At 44.0% G+C, this 22,946-nt stretch overlaps 1 protein-coding gene across 10 annotated transcripts in view; it reads left to right on the top strand.

The window, feature by feature from the left end:
* MRTFB (myocardin related transcription factor B) overlaps positions 1-22,946 on the top strand; it is a 128,655-nt gene that overhangs the window by 45,471 nt on the left and 60,238 nt on the right. For 8 of the 10 annotated variants that reach the window (XM_019820936.3, XM_019820934.3, XM_019820933.3 and 5 more), the window contains 3 exons: positions 19,369-19,434; positions 21,469-21,524; positions 22,696-22,771. In XM_019820936.3, coding sequence (XP_019676495.1) covers positions 19,369-19,434; positions 21,469-21,524; positions 22,696-22,771 — 198 coding nt within the window. Of the gene's footprint in view, positions 1-71; positions 444-19,368; positions 19,435-21,468; positions 21,525-22,695; positions 22,772-22,946 lie in introns of those variants that run through there. The other 2 variants (XM_006942314.4, XM_006942313.4) reach the window with 2 other exon arrangements.

The raw sequence follows: 22,946 nt of genomic DNA, 5'->3' as shown, positions 1-22,946 counted from the left end.
GGGGGGAGGGGGCAGCCGGAATGGCAGGGGAGAGGGGGCTGGCTGGGAAAAGGGGTGGGATTTCAGCATCGTGCCTGCGGGTGTCTCTGGTGGGAGGTGGAGAGAGTTGAGGGCTTCCTGCCGCGCAGCGCGGGTGTGTGTGTGCGCGGGTCGGGCTGGGAGCTAGAGGGGAATGGCTGCCTCCGGCTGCTTAGAGACCTGATCAGCCGGTGCCTGGGGCGTTGCGAGGAGGGACCCGGGACCCGGGGAGCGGACCGGAGCGTGCTCTGCACCTTGCGCTTTTCTCCCGCTTGATGCTGCCCGTCTCCAGGAGCCTCTCACCATGATCGATAGCTCCAAGAAGCAGCAACAGGGCTTCCCGGAGATTTTAACTGCTGGGGATTTCGAACCAGTCAAAGAGAAGGAATGCCTTGAGGGGAGCAACCAGAAAAGTCTCAAGGAAGGTCAGTGTGTCTGTGGCCGGGGGCACAAGTGCCGGGTCTCTGTTGCCCGTAGGCCAGGCTGTGCACGTCCGTGTGCCCGTCTGCCTACCGTGCGGTGTGTCTTCTCTCTGTGCTCACTCCTGTACCTCACACGCTCCGAGTTCCTGGAAATGAAAGCGCAGTGCTGTCCTCGGTGGCTCTCTGCAACCATTCCCTAGCTCACAGACCTCTAGGCGTGTTGCAGGGTTTCACGCCGAAAGGGGACTTTAGCAGGCCAGCCCTGATTTCAGTGAAATCCTGCCAGGTCCATTTCGTGCATTTTCTCATGCCCCCCGCCCCCACCCCTTTAGGAGAGGCCATTTCCCTTTCGATAGTCTTTAGCACACTATTTGCTTTAGGCTTAAACACATAATTCCAGGAAAATTAATTTTTTCCAGTTGACACGTTCATGGTTTTTATTGTTTAAAGCCAGGAAGGTAGCTACTGCTTTCTTAAGCATGTCTTTAAATGATTGGTTTGTTTGGTTGTAATGCTCAGTGCATCATTCTGTGTTGTTTTGTTTTTTAAAAATGCATTGCTTAGTTTCGTGGGGGTTTTTAACAAGGCATAAGATAAGCTTGTGAATGCCGGCGATCACTGTTGATGGCCACTGCACAGCACCTCAGTGACTGACGTGAGAAGATGGCCAAAGGTGTGAGCACTGCTGTCCCCCGTCCCGGCATATACTGAAGTGTGGCAAGACTGGTGCCATCTGTGCTCCGCTGCAGCAGCTGGAGAGCAAGGGCCATGGTTCAGGAAATAGAGGACCTACTGACATGAAGTTTTTCCTGAATTTGGGATCCTGAAGGCCACCCCTCGCCATGCTTGTTGACTTCGAAGTTTGATTTTCTAGTGTTCTTTGGGAGAAAAAAAACCCCACAATATCCTCTTTTCGTTTTATCTGCTTTCAGCTCCGGCCATCTGCCACCCCCTCACCTCTCCACTCGCTCTTGCTCACCTCCTAGACCCAGAGAGTAAATGTAGACTTACCTGCCTGAGCAGGAGTCTGAGCTTCTTCCAAAAGCATATTGCCCCCTTTTTTGCTCACTTAGAATATGAGAATGTGATGGTAGGGATTGTTACAGAATTGAAAGATAGTAAGAAGAAACAACAGTGGGACTTTTTAAAGTTGAACTACTTTTAAGTACGGGTAGAAAAAAACCTCTCGATCAAAACAAACACAATCATGTATAAATAGCTGTTACCAGGAATCAAACAATGGGGTCGCCTCTGCTTGTGCGCAGCAAGCCTTACTGTGGATTCTTCTAAAATCGATACCAGTGGGATTTTTAGGACACATTCTAGAGATTCCCTGAGGGAACTTAAGGTTTTTAAATTGTAACTTAAAAAAAAGTTAAGAATTAGCTGTGTGTGTATCATTTAAGTCAAGTTCGTGTGTTAGGCTCCTATTAATATCTGAAATTTAAAAACAATTTTTGTGCTACTTGAAAACTGAGGAAGTGGAGGAAAATGGAGATGTCACAACCGCAGAGCTTGATAAAGGAGCCTGGAAACAAGGATTAAAAATATGAAAACCGGGTAGAATTACCAACAAGCACAGCAAAGCAGAGTTGACATGATTACATAAGGTACAGGTTGTTTCCCTAACGATTGTGACCGTGCCTTCCATTTAAACTTGTGTGACAGCGTAATGTCACATGAGCAAGAACATGGACTCTCAAGTGAGATATACTTGGGATCAGGTCCCAGGCACACCATTTCCTAGCTTTGTGACCCTGGACAAGTTCACTGCTCTGAGCCTTAATTTCTGTCCTCATTTGTACAAGGAGGAAAAGCAGTACGTACCTGATACTGTTTTTTATGAGATGTCCAATTTGATGCCATTCTGTCATCCCTCTTGTCTTTTTTGCAGCCCTTTGTTACTTTTTCCTTCTATTTAAATTTTAGTTTTTAAAATTCCATATATATATATATATATTTATCACATAGAGAAATATTACTGTCATATAAGCTCACAGGTATAAAGAGGTAAAGGGAGAGAACTTTCATATTTTAAAACACTCCACAGATGTGTTTGGATCAAATTAGTCTCTCTCATCACAGCTGCATTGAACAGGGTTTTCTTCATACCTCAAGAGATTGCATTTCTACTCATTTTCTGCCAGAGATAGGGCTGGGTGGTGGCGGGGGAGGGGGAGGGACAAGCAAACCCGTAGATATCAAGGATAATCTGTTACCTCCAAGTTAGCGACAGTGAAAGAGAGATTAGACCTGGGTTTGATTAGAACAGGAAAAAATAGGAGAAATTTTGCAGAGAGCCCTTTTTGTTTGGAGTAGTATGAAAATAACGTTCCTGTGCAAGATCGAACTCCTGGAATTCACGGTGTCACGGTCCCTGCCCGCCGATGAGTACCGGTGGTCAGCTCATCGGACTCCAGAGGACGACGTTGGGACAGCCCTTTGCTGAGTTTCCTCTGCTTTTCGGCCTCGGACCATATGTTAGTTGTATTGATCCGTGAAAGTTGAGTGACACAGCAGCAGTTGTGGAAACACGAAAATGCCCTGGAGTCTCATTAGATCCTACGCCGTTCTGTCAAAAGAGACACATAGACAAGTGACTATTAGTGTCTGAAGGTTTCTGCCTCACGTGTGAAGGGCACTAAAAATACTTAGGATATTTCACATCAGTAGCGTTTCATTTTCCACTCCTTTTTGGCAAAGTTGGTTTATTTGAAAGAACGGCTGCTGGTGGTTTTTTTTTTTTTTTTCTTTCGAGACCGCGAGTTTCCAGGTAATGAGGAACGATGGATTTTGGTCCATTTAGTTCTAACGGCATGGACACTGCTCGGTCTCTGTGGTGTTTCTGACGTGTGTCGACTGTAAGGGCTTGGGAGTCCAGTGTTGCCCTCTTTCTTACTTACATTAGGATATCGCAGAATTCCTGTTACCATTGACAGTGCTGGTTAGCCATAATTATTGTTATGGGGAAAAGCAGACGTATTAGCAAATAGTGTCGGGCTTCAGGGAGTCTCTGCAGCTCCTGAACAAGAAAAGGTAGTAATACCTACTGAAAAGTTAAGAGGAAGATGTTCCAAGTACCATCAGCCTACGAGGAGTCGTCATCACATACCAAAGAACTGCTGGGATAACGAAGCCTATGACCTCGCAGCTTTGTGAATGCTTATATAAAGTTCCTGGTAAATACCAGTCCGTGTGCGTAGTGGGGAGTTTCATTATCAGTTGCTTTAGGTGAGGCTGGCCGTAAGCATCGTGGATTCTCCTGGTGAAATTCAAAACAGAACACTCTCCTTAGACTAGTTTGTTTTGTCAAAGCAGCAGCAGGGAGCCTCGGCCTTTGACTTGTCCACAGAAGGCTTTGAACATTTTCTGTTTGTGTGCAACATGGATGAGATTTAAATTTCATTTCTGGTTCTAGAACCAAAGGACGTTACAAATCACTGACTTGACAACTGAAGAAGTAATAATTACAGATTTTGAAGAAAAATCAAATAAGTTGAGGTGTTTTAATTCAATTGAGTGGTTTAATCTGAGTCATTATTAAGGTAACGAACCATAATGCCGGTGCTACCAGCTAGTTACAATTAAACAGGAAAATGGATGTCCAGTTTCCAGAGCTCTCTAATGGTGAGAATAAAAACCACAGAAAGAAAACGGGGCTGTCTATTAATTTCCTTTGACCAAAACGGACTGCTCTGACAGCCCCAAGACTCAGCGTTTGAACCAAAGTGCATTTCTCGCTCAGCACTGCCCAAGGTGGATCAGACTGCCACCCTGGTCCTCTCGGTGACTGGGGCATCTAGGCTCCTGTCGCGTTGTCCAGCCCGTGGGTGTGGGCGGGGGGAAGGCTTCCAGACTGGGGGGCCACGTTCCCACTTCTGTCACAGGCCAGTGAATCCCAGTAGAGATGAAGGGTGTGAAAGTTCATGGTAGGTGGCATAGTAAACCGTGGGGGGATCGACACGGTGTGCTGGGTCGTGGCTGTGTAAGAAGATAGTGCACCTTTGTCTGAAGTCCTCTAAGCAGGCCATGCTGGGGAGGAGAGATGAAACAAATACCTTTCCCTAAACGCCAGAACTTTTCTGAATGTTGGAAATCATCTCATACGTGCTGTACCTGCGCTGCCCATTAGCTGTGTGTGGCTCTTTAAATTTAAAGTAATTAAAATGAAACACTTTGTTTAAAATCCAGCTCCTTCATCACATTAGGCACAGGTGGTTAGAGCCAGCTGTATGGAGCTGCGCAGATGATAAAAGATTGCCCCCGGTGTTGAAAGTTCTGTGAAAGATGGTGTTGCTCTCCCCTCGCCACTCCACGCCCCTGCTCACCATGTTCCTCTCACCTCAACTCTGCAGGCTGAGTCTGGGAAAACCCAATCCCGATGTCATTTCCTAAAGAAAGTCACTTGACCCTATCAGCTAAGAATAATTTCCTCCCTCTGTATGTTCCCGATAACTTGATCTGCGTCTGTCTATGGCATTTTACGTCTTGCTGGTCTTGTTTTTTTTTTTAATGTTTATTCTTGAGGGCAAGAGAGAGCGAGCAGCGAGCATGAGCGGGGGAGGGGCAGAGTGAGAGAGGGACACAGAATCAGACGCAGGCTCCAGGCTCCGAGCTGGCAGCACAGAGCCCGATGCAGGGTTCGAACCCACGAACTGTGAGATCATGACCTGAGCCGAAGTCAGATGCTTCACTGGCTGAGCCACCTAGGCACCCCTTACCTTTTGCTATTGTATCTTTATTATCTTCACTGTTAGGCTGTAATGATTTTGGGGGATAGAATCCTTATTTGGATCATTTTCATACCTCACCCCCAGTGTCCTGCATCTATCTCATAGACACATTATTATGCAACAAGGATTTAAAGAGTATTATCTGCCTCCCTGCCTTCTTAAGCAGAATACCATTTGAACTATTCCCATCAGATAGAATTTATAATTAGCTATAAACTAATAACCCCCAAATGGAATGCATTGGTTCCTTAAGGCACTGTGGAGATATACAGAGTGATCCCTGGACCATCACTAGATTGCTAGCATTGTTATTTATTGTTTGATTTTTGCCAAAATCTGGCCGCTCTCCCTTTTCAGATAGGCTTTGTCTAAGCTCCTTCAAAGTAAGCAAAAATTAACAAAATGTAATAGTGCAATCTTGATTCTGTTGTTGACCTAAATAAAATACATTTATTGAGCCATGGTGGGAGAGACAAATAGGCAGTTGAAATAAAGAATGCTACAAAGCTTTACAGTAAAAGCACTTGAGTTTTACAACTATTTTGATTTCTCTGGGAATGTCTCCTTTCTTTGTTTTCTGTCAGTGTTCTACAAAATTGAAAGTGTTGTACAGTGAGATATCACTAAGTTAACATTAAAAAAGTAATTTCAAAGAGTGTAGGATATTGTCCTTTTCAGAAATTGAAATAACATACAGGTGTGATGGAAAAGGTAAAAGGTCCCTCTTCCCAGACATGAGTCAGTGTTTTTAAAAAGAAAATGGGTGCGTGCTCTTTTTGAGATGAAATTATTTAATTTTTTTATTAGAAATAATTCCGTTTTGCAGAAATTTGAGCATGCATAGTATTATGCCAGCATGCAAGGAGCTCACAGCCCAAAAAGTGAGAAAGTAAATGATAATATAGGAGTAAAAATGAGCACACATGCGTAAAAGATAAAGAAGAAACCCATGTGTACTTTGGTCCAGTGAGGGATGGTCAAGCCTCTCTCACGGGTTCCAGGCAGGCCTGTGCAGTCCTTGACCTGGCGACACCAGCCGGCTTCTCCTTCCCATGAGACCCACTCCTCCAGTGTCCTGTCGCACTTGAGGGCACCTCTGTCCACCTGTTGACTCATGGCGGACACCTGAATAGGGCTGATCCCTGACCTCCTCCTCATAACCTGTCACCGAGTCCTGTCACCAGATCTGTCACTTCTACCTCAACAGTATTTCTTTCTCCTATCCACAGCATTATTGCACCACAGCCACACCCTTGTCGTCGAGGTCCCTTTCCTCAAATACAGTCTTTATAGGGGTCTTGACTCCAGTAGACCAAAAGCTGCCTCCTCATCTCGTCCCACCCAGTCGGACCTCTCCATCAAGTGAGGCCCCCTCCCCTGTGTCCAGAAGCGGGTCACATTTTTCTGTCCCTCCATCACTCTTTTCTCCCAGAATGCCTCTCCTCCCCACCCCACCCTACTCTATTGGCCTGACGGGCCGCAGCTCACCCCTTCGTCTGCACCATCACATACAGTCGCTGGGGTGCTAGGAGAGCACACAGGTTAGCCCACTTCTCAGTTCTCTTGTTTTCCTGGGCAGATTGGCGTGTGTGTGTGTGCGGCCCATTTCTAAATCCACAAAGTAGGCAGAAAAACCAAGCCATTGAGCCAGGATCAAGTGACCTCAAAAGAGTGGCATGTGCTTTCTAGTCCGGGAAAAATCGGAGGTACCTAATATGCCACAGTTTTCCTGTTTCATTGTCACTTGTCCTTTTACTCAGAGAACCTGCCTCAGGCATTTACGTTAAGACATTTCAGAATGTTTTATGCCACGTACATCTTCCCAGCTTAGAGCAGTTAGGAAGATGCTTTTACTCAACGGCACCTCTAGCGAGAGCTGCCCACTGGAATTCTGATGTGGTGGTGGTGGAATAGAGAAGTTCTGATTGCCCCCAAAATAAGAAAAATATTATCTTCTCTGGGAACCATGTAGGGTAAGAAATGTGGAAGTTCGGGGGCGCCTGGGTGGCGCAGTCGGTTAAGCGTCCGACTTCAGCCAGGTCACTATCTCGCGGTCCGTGAGTTCGAGCCCCGCGTCAGGCTCTGGGCTGATGGCTCAGAGCCTGGAGCCTGTTTCCGATTCTGTGTCTCCCTCTCTCTCTGCCCCTCCCCCGTTCATGCTCTGTCTCTCTCTGTCCCAAAAATAAATAAACGTTGAAAAAAAAAAAAAAGAAATGTGGAAGTTCGGGGATAGAGCCTGTAGGGTCCTACAGGTTAAAAATCCGTTGTCAACAAGAAAGAAATCAAGTATTGTTTTAACCTCTTTACGTTGCTGGTGATGAGGCAGTTAAGTGGATGATGTTGCTTTCAAAGTGCCTGATATTTGCGTTATACTTCCTTTTATGCCACTAGGTACTTCATTTCCACCACTCCTTAACCAAATGAGATGTTTTAAAACGCGTATGTGTGTAATATCCTTCTGTATGCGTGCCACAGACTGATGTTACCCCTGCTGTTCTGTACCAGGCCCCCCAGCTTGACATCACGTTGTCATACCACGAGAGGCATACTTTAAATTCATTCCAACTTTTGACAAAAAGGAGAAGGGAATTTGTGTGAAGGTATGATCAGTTTAAAGAAACATGCCCCATTTTTAGCAGTCTGTTTCCATGGTAACAGAAGCAGCAGCCAACCACGGAGTTATCAAAGTGCCTGTAAATTTCCAAAGCTGCATGTTGAAAACATGGTCTTCCTGACCTCATGCTGCAGAATAATTCAGGAAACCTATCGCATGTTAGCCTGGACTGTTCGCATTTTCGTTTCTACTTCATTTTTGCTTTTAATTCCTAATAGAGGCTAAATGGTGCATTTTAGACTGTGACCTCCTTACCAGCAAGTTTAGAATTCCAAAGTTTGTCTCACCTGCCCCTTCCCGTATCCCCCACCCCCGGGGAGTTCATAGGCTACAGTAGGCTTTCTGACATTGGAAAGAAAGGCAATATTTCCTATGTCGTCTAAGAACTTTTTCAAACACTAATATGTGCAGTTTTTTTTTTAATTTTTTAAAGTTAATTTATTTTTGAGAGACAGAGAGAGACACAGTGCGAGTGGGGGAAGGGCAGAGAGAGGGGGAGACACAGAATCCGAAATCGGTGCCGGGCTCTGAGCTTTCAGCACAGAGCCCAGAGCCTGACGTGGGGCTCGAACTCACAGACCGCAAGATCATGAGCTGAGCCGAAGTCAGTCACTTAACCAACTGAGGCACCCAGGCACCCCTGTACAGTTTTTGTTTTTAGTTAATTTGATGTTGTCTCCCTTTCTTCAGTGGAAAATAATCATAATATAAAAATTTCTGATCACAGTGCTGCTTGCCCTTCGTCATGTCGGAGTGTCGATTTACATACACTCCGTACGTAACTGCGTTGCTCCAGAAAGGAAGCCGTGGTCCGGGAAGCCTGCGCGTCAGTGCAGATGGCATGGCTCTTAGAAGACAAGCCACCACTTTATTTGGGGCCTCTTTGTGCTTTCTAGTTTGTAGCATCACTTAAAGAAGAGGCTTACTTTGTAATTAGCAAGTTAGAGCCCTGAAAATAAAGCCAGAGGTCTGTGATCTTTGGTTGCTCCCTTTTGTCATGTGTGAGAGTCCTTGAGTGCTTTTTTTCTTCCTTAATGCATCATGAATTTTACAGTCATTGTAAGTGGAGATGAAAACAAACTGGTATCTGCCAGGTTTTCATGGTTTTCTTGACTCCTTTGCCTTCACCTTCCCTTATTAGTCGTCTTGTATTAAATTTTATTTCCTGTTCTACCACCCACAGTAATTCAAAAATACCCAAGCCTCAGATTCCTACAACAAACTGAAATAATCTTGGTTCTGCCCATGATAAGCCCTTGCCCCTCGAAAATTCTTCTGTTGATCTCTTCTTAAATTTGGCCTAGTATTAAAAAAAAAAATTGGCAGAGCTTTCTTTCCTTAGAAACTCTAACTCCGTTACATACTGTTAAGTCTACCATGCAAAGTTAAGTAAAACGTGTTGATTGAAACTTCTATACTGTGAGCATTGCAGAAGATGCTAGAATATAGGGATGTGGTCTAGAAGGGGAAATAAGGGCCAGAACAGCCCCAGGACAACCTAGAATTCAGTGTGACAGCAGTGTAAAATGTAGCTGTGACTATAGTTATCACATTATTAAAAGATGGAGTCAGCGTTAGTGGTTAACGGAGTTGTGGTGAGGGCTAGCTAGGAGTGGGTGAGAAATGAGAAATTTGGTTATTGAGTTATTCGTGTCTTAAGGTCTCTTGTTCTGCTGACATGTTTGGTTTTTTTTTAATTGAGCTAAAATTCATATAACAAAAACTTAACCATTTTAGAGTGAACGATTCAGAGGCATTTAGTACTATTCACCAGGTTGCTCAGACACACCTCTGGTTCCAAAACATTTTCATCACCCCAAAGAAAACCTCGCAGCTGTTAAGCAGTTGCTCCCACACCCCCCTCCCACCCCCCAACCCCCACCCCAGTTCGTAGCAGTCACCACTCTGAACTCTGTCTCAGGTGGCTATTTCACACGCGGCACAGGTCCACCAGGTGGCCTTTGTGTCTGACGTCTTTCACTGAGCATCGTGTTTTCCAGGTTCGTCCGTGTGGCAGCACCTGTCCGTGCTACATTCTTTTTTATGGCTGGATTCTGTTCCGTTGTGTGGACGGACCGCAGCGCGTTCATCCATTGATGCGCTGCTGACTTGGGGACCGTCCCCAACTTCTGCGGACTGTCAGCGGTGCCGCCGCGCACACGGATGCACCCGTGTGTCTGAGCCCCCGCCGTCCGTTCTTTCCGGTTCACCCAGACGGGGAATTGCTGGGCTACAACTGCTTGTGACAAAAACTTGGTTTGCTGAGCTTTAGGGAGAACTGCCAGACGTCGTGATTTTGTATCTCGTGGTCTCTTTCTCTGATCACAGGGATAACGTTCAGAGCTGACGAGCAACCTGCCAGTTTCCTGAGTGACTTCTGTCCCCCAGGCTGTTGCCACCATTAGCGGAGCATCTCGGGAACAAATAACCTGTTTCTCTTTTCACCCTGCTCTTCACCGTCTGCAGCGACTGTTTCGTACCTCCTGCACTGGCCTCAGACTGACCTTTTGCTCCCTCGCCTCACTTTCAGCGCGTCGCCTGGCTTCCTCCTCCTTCGAGGAAATAGAAGGCGTCATTGGCAAGTCCCTGGACAGCCCAGTCCAGATCTGTATACCTACCTGCAGCTCTGCCCCGTTCTGTTTGCCCTCCTGTTGCGCCAGAAGGAGCGGCTCTTAGCAGAAGCTGTCTCTGTGTGCTCGGACGCCCTTCCCTTGAAGGGACCTGCCGCCTCCTACTCTCCTGTTCATTCTCCTTCCTGTTCATTCAGCCCCGTTCTCCCCTTTCCCTCCCCTCCCCTCCCCATTCCTCTCTCTTGCTCTTCATCTGTTATAGACTTGCCCCAGTATGTTCCAGCCTGAAGCTTTGCACCTTCTCTCCTGCCTTCATGGGCACCATCTTGAAAGCATTGCTTCCGTTGACGTCATTCACACCCTTGCCCCTCCTTTACTCCGTACGCCTCCTCTGGTCTGACTTACATCCATCCCTCCGAGCAGTAGCTCCTCATGACCCCCTTATAGAAAATACTTTTACACCACTCTCCAGGCTCCTCTTCCTTCACAGATGGCTTCCTCGACTTCCTTTGCTGGGTCTTCTTCATCCCCTCGCTGACCCATAAGTGGGCTTTTAATTGTTAACGTTCCTTGTTCCTGGTTGCTGAGTCCCGGGCTTCCTTTGCCTTCTCTTTCTGTATTCTCCAGCTCGGCGGACTCTCAGGGCTTTAAATGCCACATAAGTGACGACTTTCTTTTCTTTTTTTTTTTTTTTTCAACGTTTATTTATTTTTGGGACAGAGAGAGACAGAGCATGAACGGGGGAGGGACAGAGAGAGAGGGAGACACAGAATCGGAAACAGGCTCCAGGCTCTGAGCCATCAGCCCAGAGCCCGACGCGGGGCTCGAACTCACGGACCGCGAGATCGTGACCTGGCTGAAGTCGGACACTTAACCGACTGCGCCACCCAGGCGCCCCCTGTTTTATTCATTTTTGAGACAGAGAGAGACAGAGCATGAACGGGGGAGGGGCAGAGAGAGAGGGAGACACAGAATCGGAAACAGGCTCCAGGCTCTGAGCCATCAGCCCAGAGCCTGACGCAGGGCTCAAACTCACGGACCGCGAGATCGTGACCTGGCTGAAGTCGGACGCTTAACCGACTGCGCCACCCAGGCGCCCCTAAGTGACGACTTTCAAATTTCAGTCTCCTTCCAAGACCTGCCTTCTGAAATCTGGACCCCCAGAGCCATCGTCACTTTGACATCTGCACTTCTAATTCACACACGTCTGAGACCGAGCTCCCAAATGGCCAACTTGCATTGTTCGTCTCAGTCACCGGTCTACCCAGGTGCTTAAGCCAGAAACCCAGGAGCCATCTTGGTTGTGTCTTCCCCCTTCAAGCCCAGCATCCAGTCTCTTACCACGTACTGGTTGATTTTATTCTAAATATATCTTAAATATGTCTAGTACATCTCTCAGCTGTGTTGAAGGGGAAAAAAATGAGATGTCTTGTGCTTGAGGTTTCTACCCAGGAACATCAGAAAATTCTTCCAGGTTTATGAATAAATACGAGGTTTGCGACAGAAAGCTTAACTAGAGCTTCTGACAACCGTAAATGTCTCCACATTCAGTCAAAAACCTGCCCCATCACCCTCCCTAATTCTTTTGATGTCTTTTGGTCCCTTACTCCTTATTAGTTATATCAAATTTTACTATTATTTTTGGCATGATATTTGCCAGTGGTCTGGGGTGAGTGGAAGTGATCTTTGTTTCTGAATTTAAACTTCTCTTAAGACACGATGACGCACATACTGGGGAAGGGACGAACAGAAGTGTCCCCTCCTACGTCGTAAGTGGGACTACAGAGTGCTGAAACCATTTGGATTGCAAAGCACCCCTATCAGAATTTGAAGTGCATATTCTGTTATCATACATTTTATATAATCATCATCATCATGAAAGGATACCAAAAAAATGAATAGGACAGTCACCGCAGCCTGGTTTATAATAGCAAAAAACCTGGAGACTTAACGTGTATACAGTTGAGACCTCCACACGTTAGATACTGCCATTAACACAGCTGGTAAGAATGAGCTAGATTTCGTGGGGTGTTTTAAAGCACGTCACCAAACTACATGAATAGTAAGATCTCACCCCATACATCTCCTTTGCATATTTTATATTTAATATTCTGGGAATATTCACAGAACACCCTCTGGAGCCATGGAAGCTTCCCAGTGCTTTCCTTTATGGTGGAGGACTAGAGGTGGGGAGCGGGATGGACCAACATTCACTGTTCTTTTTAATGCCTTTTTTATGTGTGTGTGTCACTTTTATTTCAACAAATAAATAGAAAAGATTCTCCTAAAACATGGATTTTGAATAGAGGCATTGGTGGTACATATAATGGTGTATTTGTGAGACCCGGGCCCAGATGGAATTCTCAGGATGTGACCTTCTGACTACAGAGTACCCGTCCACACCAAGAACATATGAATCTTGGTGGGATTAAATTTTTTAAAACCTTGCTGATAATGGGGGAGACTGTATGTGTGGGGGCAGGGGTATGTGGGAAATCTGTCCTTCCCTCTCAGTTTTGTTATAAATCTAAAACTGCTTTAAAAAAAAATAAAGTTTTTTAAACAATCCTTATGGTTTTATATTTGGGGAAAAAAATGGTAATTTTTCCCAAGCATCTGGAGTAATAGTGGTCATAGTACAGTATTAATAACTACCACCTTTTTAAACATTTATTTTTAAGGACAAGGAAAAGTTCATCAATCTTTTGCTATTTCAGTATCACATTTTTCCAAGACTTCAAATTTTCGGCCTTACCTGTAAGCAAATGTAGTTGTACATTTTACCACTCAACTGCCACTTTAATAAACCACTGCATCCAGGACTGAATGGGGCCCTCAGGCTTCACTGTCCTAAGATGTGACTTAGGGGCCCGTCACTCCCTCCCATATCTGTTGAAAAGATGTTATGATGATAACATTGTCTTGTTTTCATAGCATCAGGCCCCTAATTTTTTTTAAATGTTAATTTATTTTTGAGAGAGAGTCCAAGTGGGGGAAGGGCAGAGAGAGAGGGAGCCAGAGGATACAAAGTGGGCTGCTGACAGCAGTGAGCCCAACGCAGAGCTCAGAGCCACCAACTGTGAGATCATGACCTGAGCCGTAGTTGGACGCCTAACAAACTGAGCCACCCAGGCACCCCAGGCCCCTAAGTTAATGCAGTTTAAACGGTCCGTAATAGATTTTTGCCAAACCCCAATTACTTTATTCCCTTTACTCAAACATCTGTTTGAAAAAATAAAATTAAATTGAAAAACTGAAACCAGGGCCTGGTTTTTGCCTGGTATTGACTTCAGAGTCGATACATCGTCAATTCCAGAGTATTCTTTGGTTTTCCATCTTTGCTTTGGCCTCTGGTTAGCCGGCCTTCCCTTGACTGCTCAGGATTTTGGGCTTTTCATTCTCCTTGGTTCTGCGGTTTATCCTGCCCGATGTCCCGCAGTCGGGTTCTCTGACGCACTGACAGCTGCTTATGTCCCCTCCCCTTCTTGTCCCACCCTCCTTCGTACCCCATAAGTGAAACTGGCTATTCATTGAGAATTTCCAAGATCATGGCCCACTGCCACACCGCTTCCCAGAAAGGGTCATTTCTGCCCTGTTTTTGTAGTATACCGTCCCCAGATGTCCCCTCGCAAGCCCTTTGCGCCAAAACTGCGCATTGCTCTGGCTTATCCAGTTCATGCTAAACTGTCGTATGTTATTAAAATGCTGCATAATATGGGGCTTTTTTCCTTTAGAGTGAAAAAGCACTTTAGGTCATATTATAGAAGCACTTCAAACGTTCTACTTACAGAGAAAAAAAGAGAACAGACAAATCGCCTTGGTTCATAAAGCAGCTGAAAATTTTGAAGTGGGGTGTAAGTATTATGTGAAAGACTTTATTGCATATTATGTTTCTTTTTTTTTTTTTCTATTAGAAACTAACCTGGAAATTTTGTTCCAAAAGCATTTTAATCCATTTAAGAAAAAGCAGGGGAAAGGAACTAAAAGAAAATATTCTCCAATGTGTAGAGTATCTGTGATGCCGTGTAACAGAGACATTTCCTCTTTAACATTGAATAAGCTCCCTTTCATTTTTTGGAATGGTGCTTAAAAATCCAAGTTTTACATTTCTTTAAAAAAAAAAAAAAAGAAAGAAAAAAAAAAACAAGCCTCCAGCACTTCCCTTGACACATTTATTGTTTTCATCTGTTGTAGTAAAGAATAGCACAAAATAGAATTTTTTAAATTGTTTGTATTTTTTTTCTCTCTGCTGAAATATAAGAGTAAGCCCTGAAGGTTAGCCTTAAAAAGTATTAAGACCTGTCCACCTTGGGAAAATTCAATAATTAAGAATTTTTTTCTCTACATGAAATAGATGTAAAGTGGTCTGTATTCATGCCCTCCCCCATCTGCTATTATTTCCAAAGATGCTGGTTTGCCCCCCGAAGAAATGCATCTCACTACTTCACAGCCATACCTTCTATGGACCACTAGAGGTATTACTCCTTCTAGGAATTAGGGAAATACCTGGAAATAAGGAACAAACTTTATACACAAAAATTCCACCATAGCATCATTGTATATAGTAGCATAAATCGGAAACGACCTCCGTGCTAAATGACAGGCAGATATTTAGTACACCGTGGAGTGTGCACGCCAAAGAATGTGTAGTCATTAAAAAAAGAGTATTTTTCATTACATGTACGGTATGATGTGTGGAAGCAGAGGGTCCAAACTTAGGCCTAGAAAAGAGACAGAGGAAATACACCAGTAGGGTTACAGTAGTTGTGTGTCTATGGGTGATATACTCAGGGATTTTGTTGCTTAGTTTCTTCCTCCTCCTTTGGTATATTTCCTTAGCCTGTGTAATGAACATAGCTGACTCTTAGATGCAAAGTTTTTCTTCTAATAAAAAATAAAAGACTTGGCTAATTAAGAAAGACATGCCACATACAGTATGCAAATGGCTCTGTCACTTCCTCTCCCTTCGTTGATGGAGGTCCTTTGAGCACCTCTTGTGAGTTTTGTCATCAGGAAACAGAGCTGTCGTAGAATTCTCAACTTGAGGTATTTGCTTTTACGCAGAGAGTACAGTGCTAGCTGTATAATGAGATACGTATCTTTTATATCTAACTCCCCCCCCCGTTGTTGAGAAAATCAAATGAGTTTAAACTCAACAATTTTAAACTGAAGGACTTAGCAGGATCATGTGTTGGATTGTTTTCATTTCTACATTTTTCAAAGACCAAGGCATTCTTTGAAAATGTTCAAATAAGAGCAATGGTAACGTGAATTCTATTTTGCTCTGTTATTACCGTGTCCTTTGTTTTCTGAAACGATGTCGCCGCTCGCTGTTTGGAACTATGGTTTTTTCTCCCTCAGAATTCTCTAGATTTACATGTTTTCTTCTCTTGCATGTCGTATTTGCACAATGGCCTTGGAGAGACCTCAGTTTTAGTTAATCTCCTCATAGGATGGAGGCTGTGGTGTCAGCCCAGTAGCTCAGTTGATCCGCCCATCTCGGCACCAGGGAGGACGCTGTGAGGTTCAGTTTTCAGACGCAAGGCCATTGCCCGGGACGTTGGCTTCTTAGGCAACTGTTCGGCCACCCGCCGCCACCCCAAGAAAGCACTCGCCGGACCAGCCTCTAGTCTTGCCTTCGTGGCTACAGAAGTGCAGTCTTACCGACACATGCAGAGTGTGTCACTTTTCCAGAGACCAGCCGGGATAGCAGTTTACTCCTTTGTCTTAAGAACGACAACCGTGCGGCAGGCCCGGCAGAGGTCAGCGGGCCGGGCCTTCCCTGTGTCCACAGGAGCACGAGTGTGGAGCCTACAAGGGAGGAAAATGGTCTCCGGGCCGGATTCATAAGGGCCCCGGAGAAAGTCGAGAAAGCATCTTGATCCCACAACCACGAGTGGTGCTCTGATTACTAACAGAGTCAGGTCCTCTGTCTCCAGGACCCCTCGCGCCTTTGCTGACCTGGCTCAGCTTCTGGTTCTGCCAGCTCCGGTTGTCCAGTGCCGAGGGACAGCCACACTGTGTGCATCGTTCCATCCTCGCCTCTCCTGGGCTGGACGTTCTGCCTTTGGGGTGCGGACTGGTTGTCGCTTATGATACGTGAACTTTTTTACTGATGGGCTGAGTGGGAAGTACCCAAAGGAGTTTTGCTGTTTCCCAGAATCATGAGCCTGTACCTGTTTGTACTTTTCATAAATTCTCAGAAGAGCTTCCATCAGGTTGTGAGTGACTGGTTATATTTAATGTGGGCAAATCCTGTAATTGTGTTTTAACACTGACCCAAAGTGGCAACGTACCCGAGGCTCTCCACGGGGCGTTGTGCCTGACAGTCCGTGCAGTGTGTCCAGGGCCGCCCCCCTCCTGTTAGAGGTGAAAACTAAGCCAGACTGGGTCATCAGGCTTACACCCTGACTGTCATCTGTACCTCTGCCTCTTCCATTCATGTTCTTCCTCACATCTTTGCTTCGACACACACCCTCCATTCCTGGCCATTGCTGCTCCTGCCGCCCTTGGCCGTGCATCCCACACTTGTTCCGTGCAGTCACGAACAGACACCCAGTACATGGCTCTTAGGAGACGAAGGCTGCCCGCCTCCCCTGCTTTGAGTAGCGCTGTAGTGCGATGATGTTGCTTCTTGGGAAGGTTACAGAGGCAACGAGAAGGGAATAGATGGGCAAGATGATTCCCCTCCCTGAAAGCAGTATGGCATAAGAAAGGTGCTTTGTTTTGCCACGTAGGAACCTGGATGGAAAACACACGTGGTTTGTGTTTGGTGTTTGCTTCGTCTTCACCGTCGCTGACGTGCGTCCATGTTGTGTGGTACCCTCCTGGTAGCACACACGCTTTGCATGTCAGCATGAGAATGTGATGTCTAGTCAATGACCTGATGGCGGGCAGGGCTGCCAGCAAAGTGCATGAGGGCCGCTGACCCGCGTGCAGTCAGGAGACGCTTCACGGCTTACTGTGGCTTACTGTCTTCACTGTGGTTTGCAGATGAAGCTGTTGCAAATGTGTCCATCATCCCGAGATGCCACGCACCCTAAAGATCTGTATCGTGTTTGATAACGTGTGTCTCACAATGTCTCACAAGTACGGTGCTTTGCTTGTTTGTTTTAAACCAAAGAAGGGGGCTGTTGATGTTTTCATTACTCTTTCTATTTTACACCTTTCTTTGAGGACCCCCTTGTGAGAAAGGAAGGCTGCCACTGCTAGAGATTCATCAGCAGACATGGACCACCGTGTTCCAGAAGTGTCAGCCTTTGAACTGGAGATGGTTCTGACCCTTTTCTCCCCTCAGTGTTCCTCTTCTTGGGATTCGGCCTCTTGAATATGACCGTCTCAAGTTCAGACAAGTGTTAGCTTTAGCATTCACAGAAGAACGTTAGAGGATGCAGCCGTTTGGGTGCTATCCTGTTCATAGGTCATCTCTTTGGCTGTTTTTGTTCCTAGTGAAGTACCTTGGTGGGAACATACTGTCCTCAGGAAACTGTAAGTTATCAGGGAAACGATCTTTGTGTTAGAGCATAATTGATTCAAAGTATCACAAGCCATTTTACTGGGAGAAACATGTGCCTGTATTTTTTTGACTCATCAAATTTTTTTTTGGCTTTATGTGATAGAATCTTAGGTCAGTTGCTTCGGTTCTAAATGGGAGGTCATTGATGCTTTGTGATCCCTACGGCCCCCAAAAGAAGCAAAAAAAATTTTTCAGCATTTAGTAAAGGATGACATTCATATCTAGCATTGAATAAGAAAATGTGTTTACAAGCCATTTTGCAGTCTAGACTGTTTCGGAACTGCCTCTAGGACTGTGCTGTGCACCCAGCACAAGGGCAAGCAAAAAGCAAAGGATATAAGGGCCCTGGGCCCTGTGCCTTTGGATCTCAGGGGGTCGTTACAACTAGGAGCCATCATTTGCATATTGTTTGAGCCTGGGTGCGTGACTGGCCTGAGCTAGCCTCTCGGGCCAGCCATCACCCCCTTGCTAGAAAATTCTCTCTCTTTCTTCCAGAAGTACATAGAGGTAAATTTTTTTTTTAGCATATTGGCAAACCTTACTCAGACCCTTAATAATCCTAACCTTGGTTTTCATCCATAGATGAAACCACAAAAATCAAAATAGAAACTTAAAATTGAACATAAGGTAAACCAAGGAAAGTATTTTTCAAAGTTACTTCACGTAATTCTTTTGTGAAGATCGGCTCGTTTTCCAGACAAAAATAGATGCTAGGAAAGGAAGCTGCTGGAGAAATACAGGGGAAACTTTTTTTTTAATTAAATGTGGCAAACTGGATTTTCACATTTTGTGACGTATACTTCATTCTCTACAAGTTCTAATGATTTATTCTTTCTTGTCTTCATTAAAAAGATAAGATACCGATTGATTTTGGCTTTTTTTAGAACTTGTAGAGTGAGACATGGTGTGATGTTTGTGCAAAGATTATTAAACTGTAAGTTCTTAATTTAGAAATTTTCCTTTGGGTCATTAGTAATACCTCACAGGTCTAATTTTTGTTATATACTTGGCCTTCATTAAAGCTATTTAAAACTCGTTCCAGATGGAGCAAATCTCTCCGAATAAGTCAATCTTAAAATAAATTTTTGTTGCTTTAAAAAAAAAAAGCCAATTAATGTCAGGGAATCTCACATTTCTATTTCTACAAGTTAAAATTTTTTATTCCCAAGTCTCAACTTAGGTATAAGCCAACTATTTTTGTTTATTTGCAGAGTATGTTGTGATTGTATTTAAACAACAAATACTTAGCTATATTCATCAATAAGATTATGAACTAACTAAACAAAAAAGAAGCCAAGGGAACTTCCGAGCTCACTAAACTGGCAGAAACTACAAATCGGTTTTCTTTTTACAAGTTGGACGGTGCCAGGTAGTATCCTCACTCGCTTATGAAGTAGAAGGGGTTTAATAAAGCGTAGTTGTATCTCCTCCGGGATCCGCTTGTTGGCACCTGCAGTTGCCGATAAACTCAGTGGTGATCCTTTCCTTTTCACAGTGCTCCAGCTGAGGCTCCAACAGAGGAGGACGAGAGAACAGCTGGTGGACCAGGGCATCATGCCACGTAAGATTTCAGTGTCACTGTCGCCTCCAGTGTGATGTAACAGAGCGCACCTGTCCGGGAAGAACCTGGACCGCGCTCTGCTTTCAGTTGTGTCCACGTAGTCCGTATACGGCGTCCACGTGAGCTGATACGGAAAACCGGGCCTCAGCGCTGCCAGCCTAAGAGAATCCTCTCAAAGAACGTTTTGAAAACCAGATGCACTGTAAAAGATGGGCTTGAATTAATTCTGTATTACACAAAGAACACCTTGAAAACGGGGTAGTTAGGTTGAAATCAGTTCTCACTTCCAACATGAGCCCTCGTTTTAGTTTTGAAATCATCAGACTCCTCTCTGCCTAACAGGTCCAGTGTTACTTTGACTTGCGAAAGTAACGTGATAAAATTAATTTTAAAACTTGTTCTACTTTATTTAATTCAAGTTAGTTATCCTTGATACAGTACAGTCTGGTCTGTAATTAAGTGCATCTCGGTTACAGGACTAATACACATTCTGTTTATAATTAATAAAATCTTTCTTGCCCAAGTAGATAATTTGGAGGTATTTCGAGGCCTTCATTTTTTAGAGTTGATTAATTTTAGAATATTCGCCTGTTGCCTTCTTACCTTTGCTCACCAAGTTTGGAGGTAATTTCATGTTTTAGAGGTGGAAGAGTGGCTGCTTTGGTGTTATGATTATTTGTATGGATATTTGTCTAAAAATTGATCTCTCGAAGAAGTAATTTATATGGCTTTAAAAGACTAAGAAGAAATTACAAAATGAATTTATGCATCCCTACCTTTTTTTGGCTTATGAGAACAGTTGTTCTCTGCAGTAGACTTTTTTCCCAGTAAAACTTTTCTGGACTACTATTAATTGAGTATCTAAATATTTTGAATCTAGTATTATGATAGACTCAAAAGGTGGTTTGACGATCTGCCAGATTTCTCTACCACCTTCCCAATGATGAACCAATCAATTAAATAGTATCAGTGATATTTAAAACACCACTGCCAAGCCAGCTCTAGTCTGATTTTGGGAGCTGCTCCCTAGACAGAAACCTGTATGGGCTTGTCTCCTGGGAGTCTTTGCAGTGCTTCAAGTACCAGAGCTGAAAATAATCCTACCCAGAGAGTCAAGTTTTAGAGGTGACGGCCCAAGTAAACCTAGCCCAAATCCTGTGCACAGCGTCTGACTGCCTGTAGTTCTTACAGGTGGACATACACACAAAAGATTTTGCAAAGACAGTCGATAGAAATACTGTAGTAAGTGATGTTTTAGTAAAACACTGCTTATCCTCCCTCTGGGATTCTGGAATATTTAAAGTACTAGTAGTTAACATATTAAAGAATCATTAGGCCTTTAGGGTGAGTTGCACTGTGGTACAATAGAAAGAGCATGACACCTTCTAATTCACAAGGCTAGACTTAGATTCCACTTTGATCACAATTTAGCTATATGGCTTCGAGAATTTGGGTAACCACTTTGAGCCTTTCGTCTGTACTTGGCCTGATACCTACCTTGCGAGGTGGTGACGATCAGCCACGATATAACTGTGATTGACCACAGGGCGTAGGACTATGTCCAATGTGGGGTCTCAGTGAATGGTAACTCAGCTCTGCTAGACAGAAAGTGTAGCATGTCCTCGTGTTCAAGGTTAGACCACTCCTAGGCTAAACGTCCTCTGGACATTTGGGCTTTTTCTGGTATCTTTTATGGCCACTAAGAGCAAAGACCCATCAGGGAGTCATCACACGGTTCCCTTGGTGATGGTAATTTGGCCCAACTGTTGGCTCCAAGTAGTCTGACCTGGTACTTGTATTGTCATTATGTGTACAACTCTATCCTCAATGTTCACTTGTTTTATTTGTGAATATATGATTTTAATTCTGAAACGTCTAAGGTTTCAAATTTTGCAGATCTCCTAAAGGAACTAGTAATAAATGGAACTGTAGATGCAAACTAGTAAGATTAAGAAGGAACATCAACATAATGTACCCTAACGTTTGGCTGAAATATTAACTCGTCTGTCTACATGGTTCTTATTCTTCTCACAGCTTTGAAGAGCCCAGCTGCATTCCATGAGCAGATAAAAAGCTTGGAACGAGCCAGGGTAAGAAATTTCAGTTTCAGAGGTTCTGCTTCTCTGCTTCTCTCTTGTATTTTAAAGTACCTGTGGGCAAGTAGCAATCTTACTCCTAAATATATCCATAGAGAAAATGCAGCGTATTTTCAGGACAGGTGGCTTCCAGAGTTATATATTCTGGGGTAGTTGAATCTTGGAAGTTTGTAGAAAATGCATGATGTTCAAATTTTGTTCTTTTAAAGCCAGTAACTGGTTTTGTACATAAAGGACAAATCGCATTTCTTCATTTCAGTGCTGGGGCATACCAACAGGTTTTAGAATAACCATGGAGTGTTTCTGCCGCTTGTTACCCCAGCAGACCGACAGACAGCCCAAGTGGTGTCCCGACAACCACACATCTTTAGGTGGTTTCCTTACTGGGTCTGCGTCCGCTGTACGTTTGACCAAGGGCAGGAGAATCTGGCTGAATTAAAGAAGTTGCTGTGTTTCAACTCCGCTCTATTCTTGGAGAGTTTTCCATGCCATTTGCACATCGAATTCATGTTCATTACTTTTGTTTAAAAGTACCATTATGCACATTCATTCTTTTTGCTTTAGGGAATACTTCTATCATGCAATATGAAAATAAGCATGTTCCAAAAATTCCGTAGGAATTTTCCCAGAAGGCGATAATGATCTCTTAGAATCTTGTAAAATATAAAACCCATTTGAAAGCCTTATTGTTTCAGTTGAGAACCTTTCTGAGTAAGAAAGTATGATCAAGGATATGAATTCATCAATGAAAACACATTAGGATTTTAAAGAAATTTGTTATTTAGGTGGATTTTTACTTGACCTGAAGTGTAGCTATTAGATATTTAAATGATCAAAATCCTATGTCTGTGCAAATTATGAGCCTTTTGCCTTTTCCAAGTTTTAAAATAAAAGTCTGTAAAGTGCTTACTTTATGCCAGCATGCATTTCAAGTGCCTGTGCAGTTTTGAAGGCTGCAGTTTAAATTATGTATTGGATAATAGCTCTTCAAAGTACTAATTGCTACTCTTTTCTTCTCAAAATCATGACCAAAGAGTGTACAATTTATTTAAATGGAGTACCTTGAGAGAAAAATGCAAAACCACAATAAGTCATAAACAATTTATAGTAAGACTCACTCTCTCTTCTCTCTTCTCTCTCTCTCTCTCTCTCTCTCTCTCTCAAGACTGAAAACTTTTTGAAGCATAAGATTCGGAGCCGACCAGATCGTTCTGAACTTGTCAGGATGCACATTTTAGAAGGTAAAAATGTTTATTTCTGCTTATTTTGCTGCATTTTCTCAAGAAAAGAAGTGAGAATTCCACCATTGCTGTTTATTCCCATCTTAATAACTTTTTACCCCACAGGCTGACATCCTCCAAATTGGATAGCCAACATGAAGACCCAAAGCTAAAATGTTATGTTAGATACATGGGG

The sequence above is a fragment of the Felis catus genome, chromosome E3 (genome assembly GCF_018350175.1).
Source record: "Felis catus isolate Fca126 chromosome E3, F.catus_Fca126_mat1.0, whole genome shotgun sequence".
NCBI lineage: Eukaryota > Metazoa > Chordata > Mammalia > Carnivora > Felidae > Felis > Felis catus.
The sequence above is the reverse complement of the archived record's forward strand: the minus strand, read 5'-3'. Positions and strand labels throughout refer to the sequence as shown.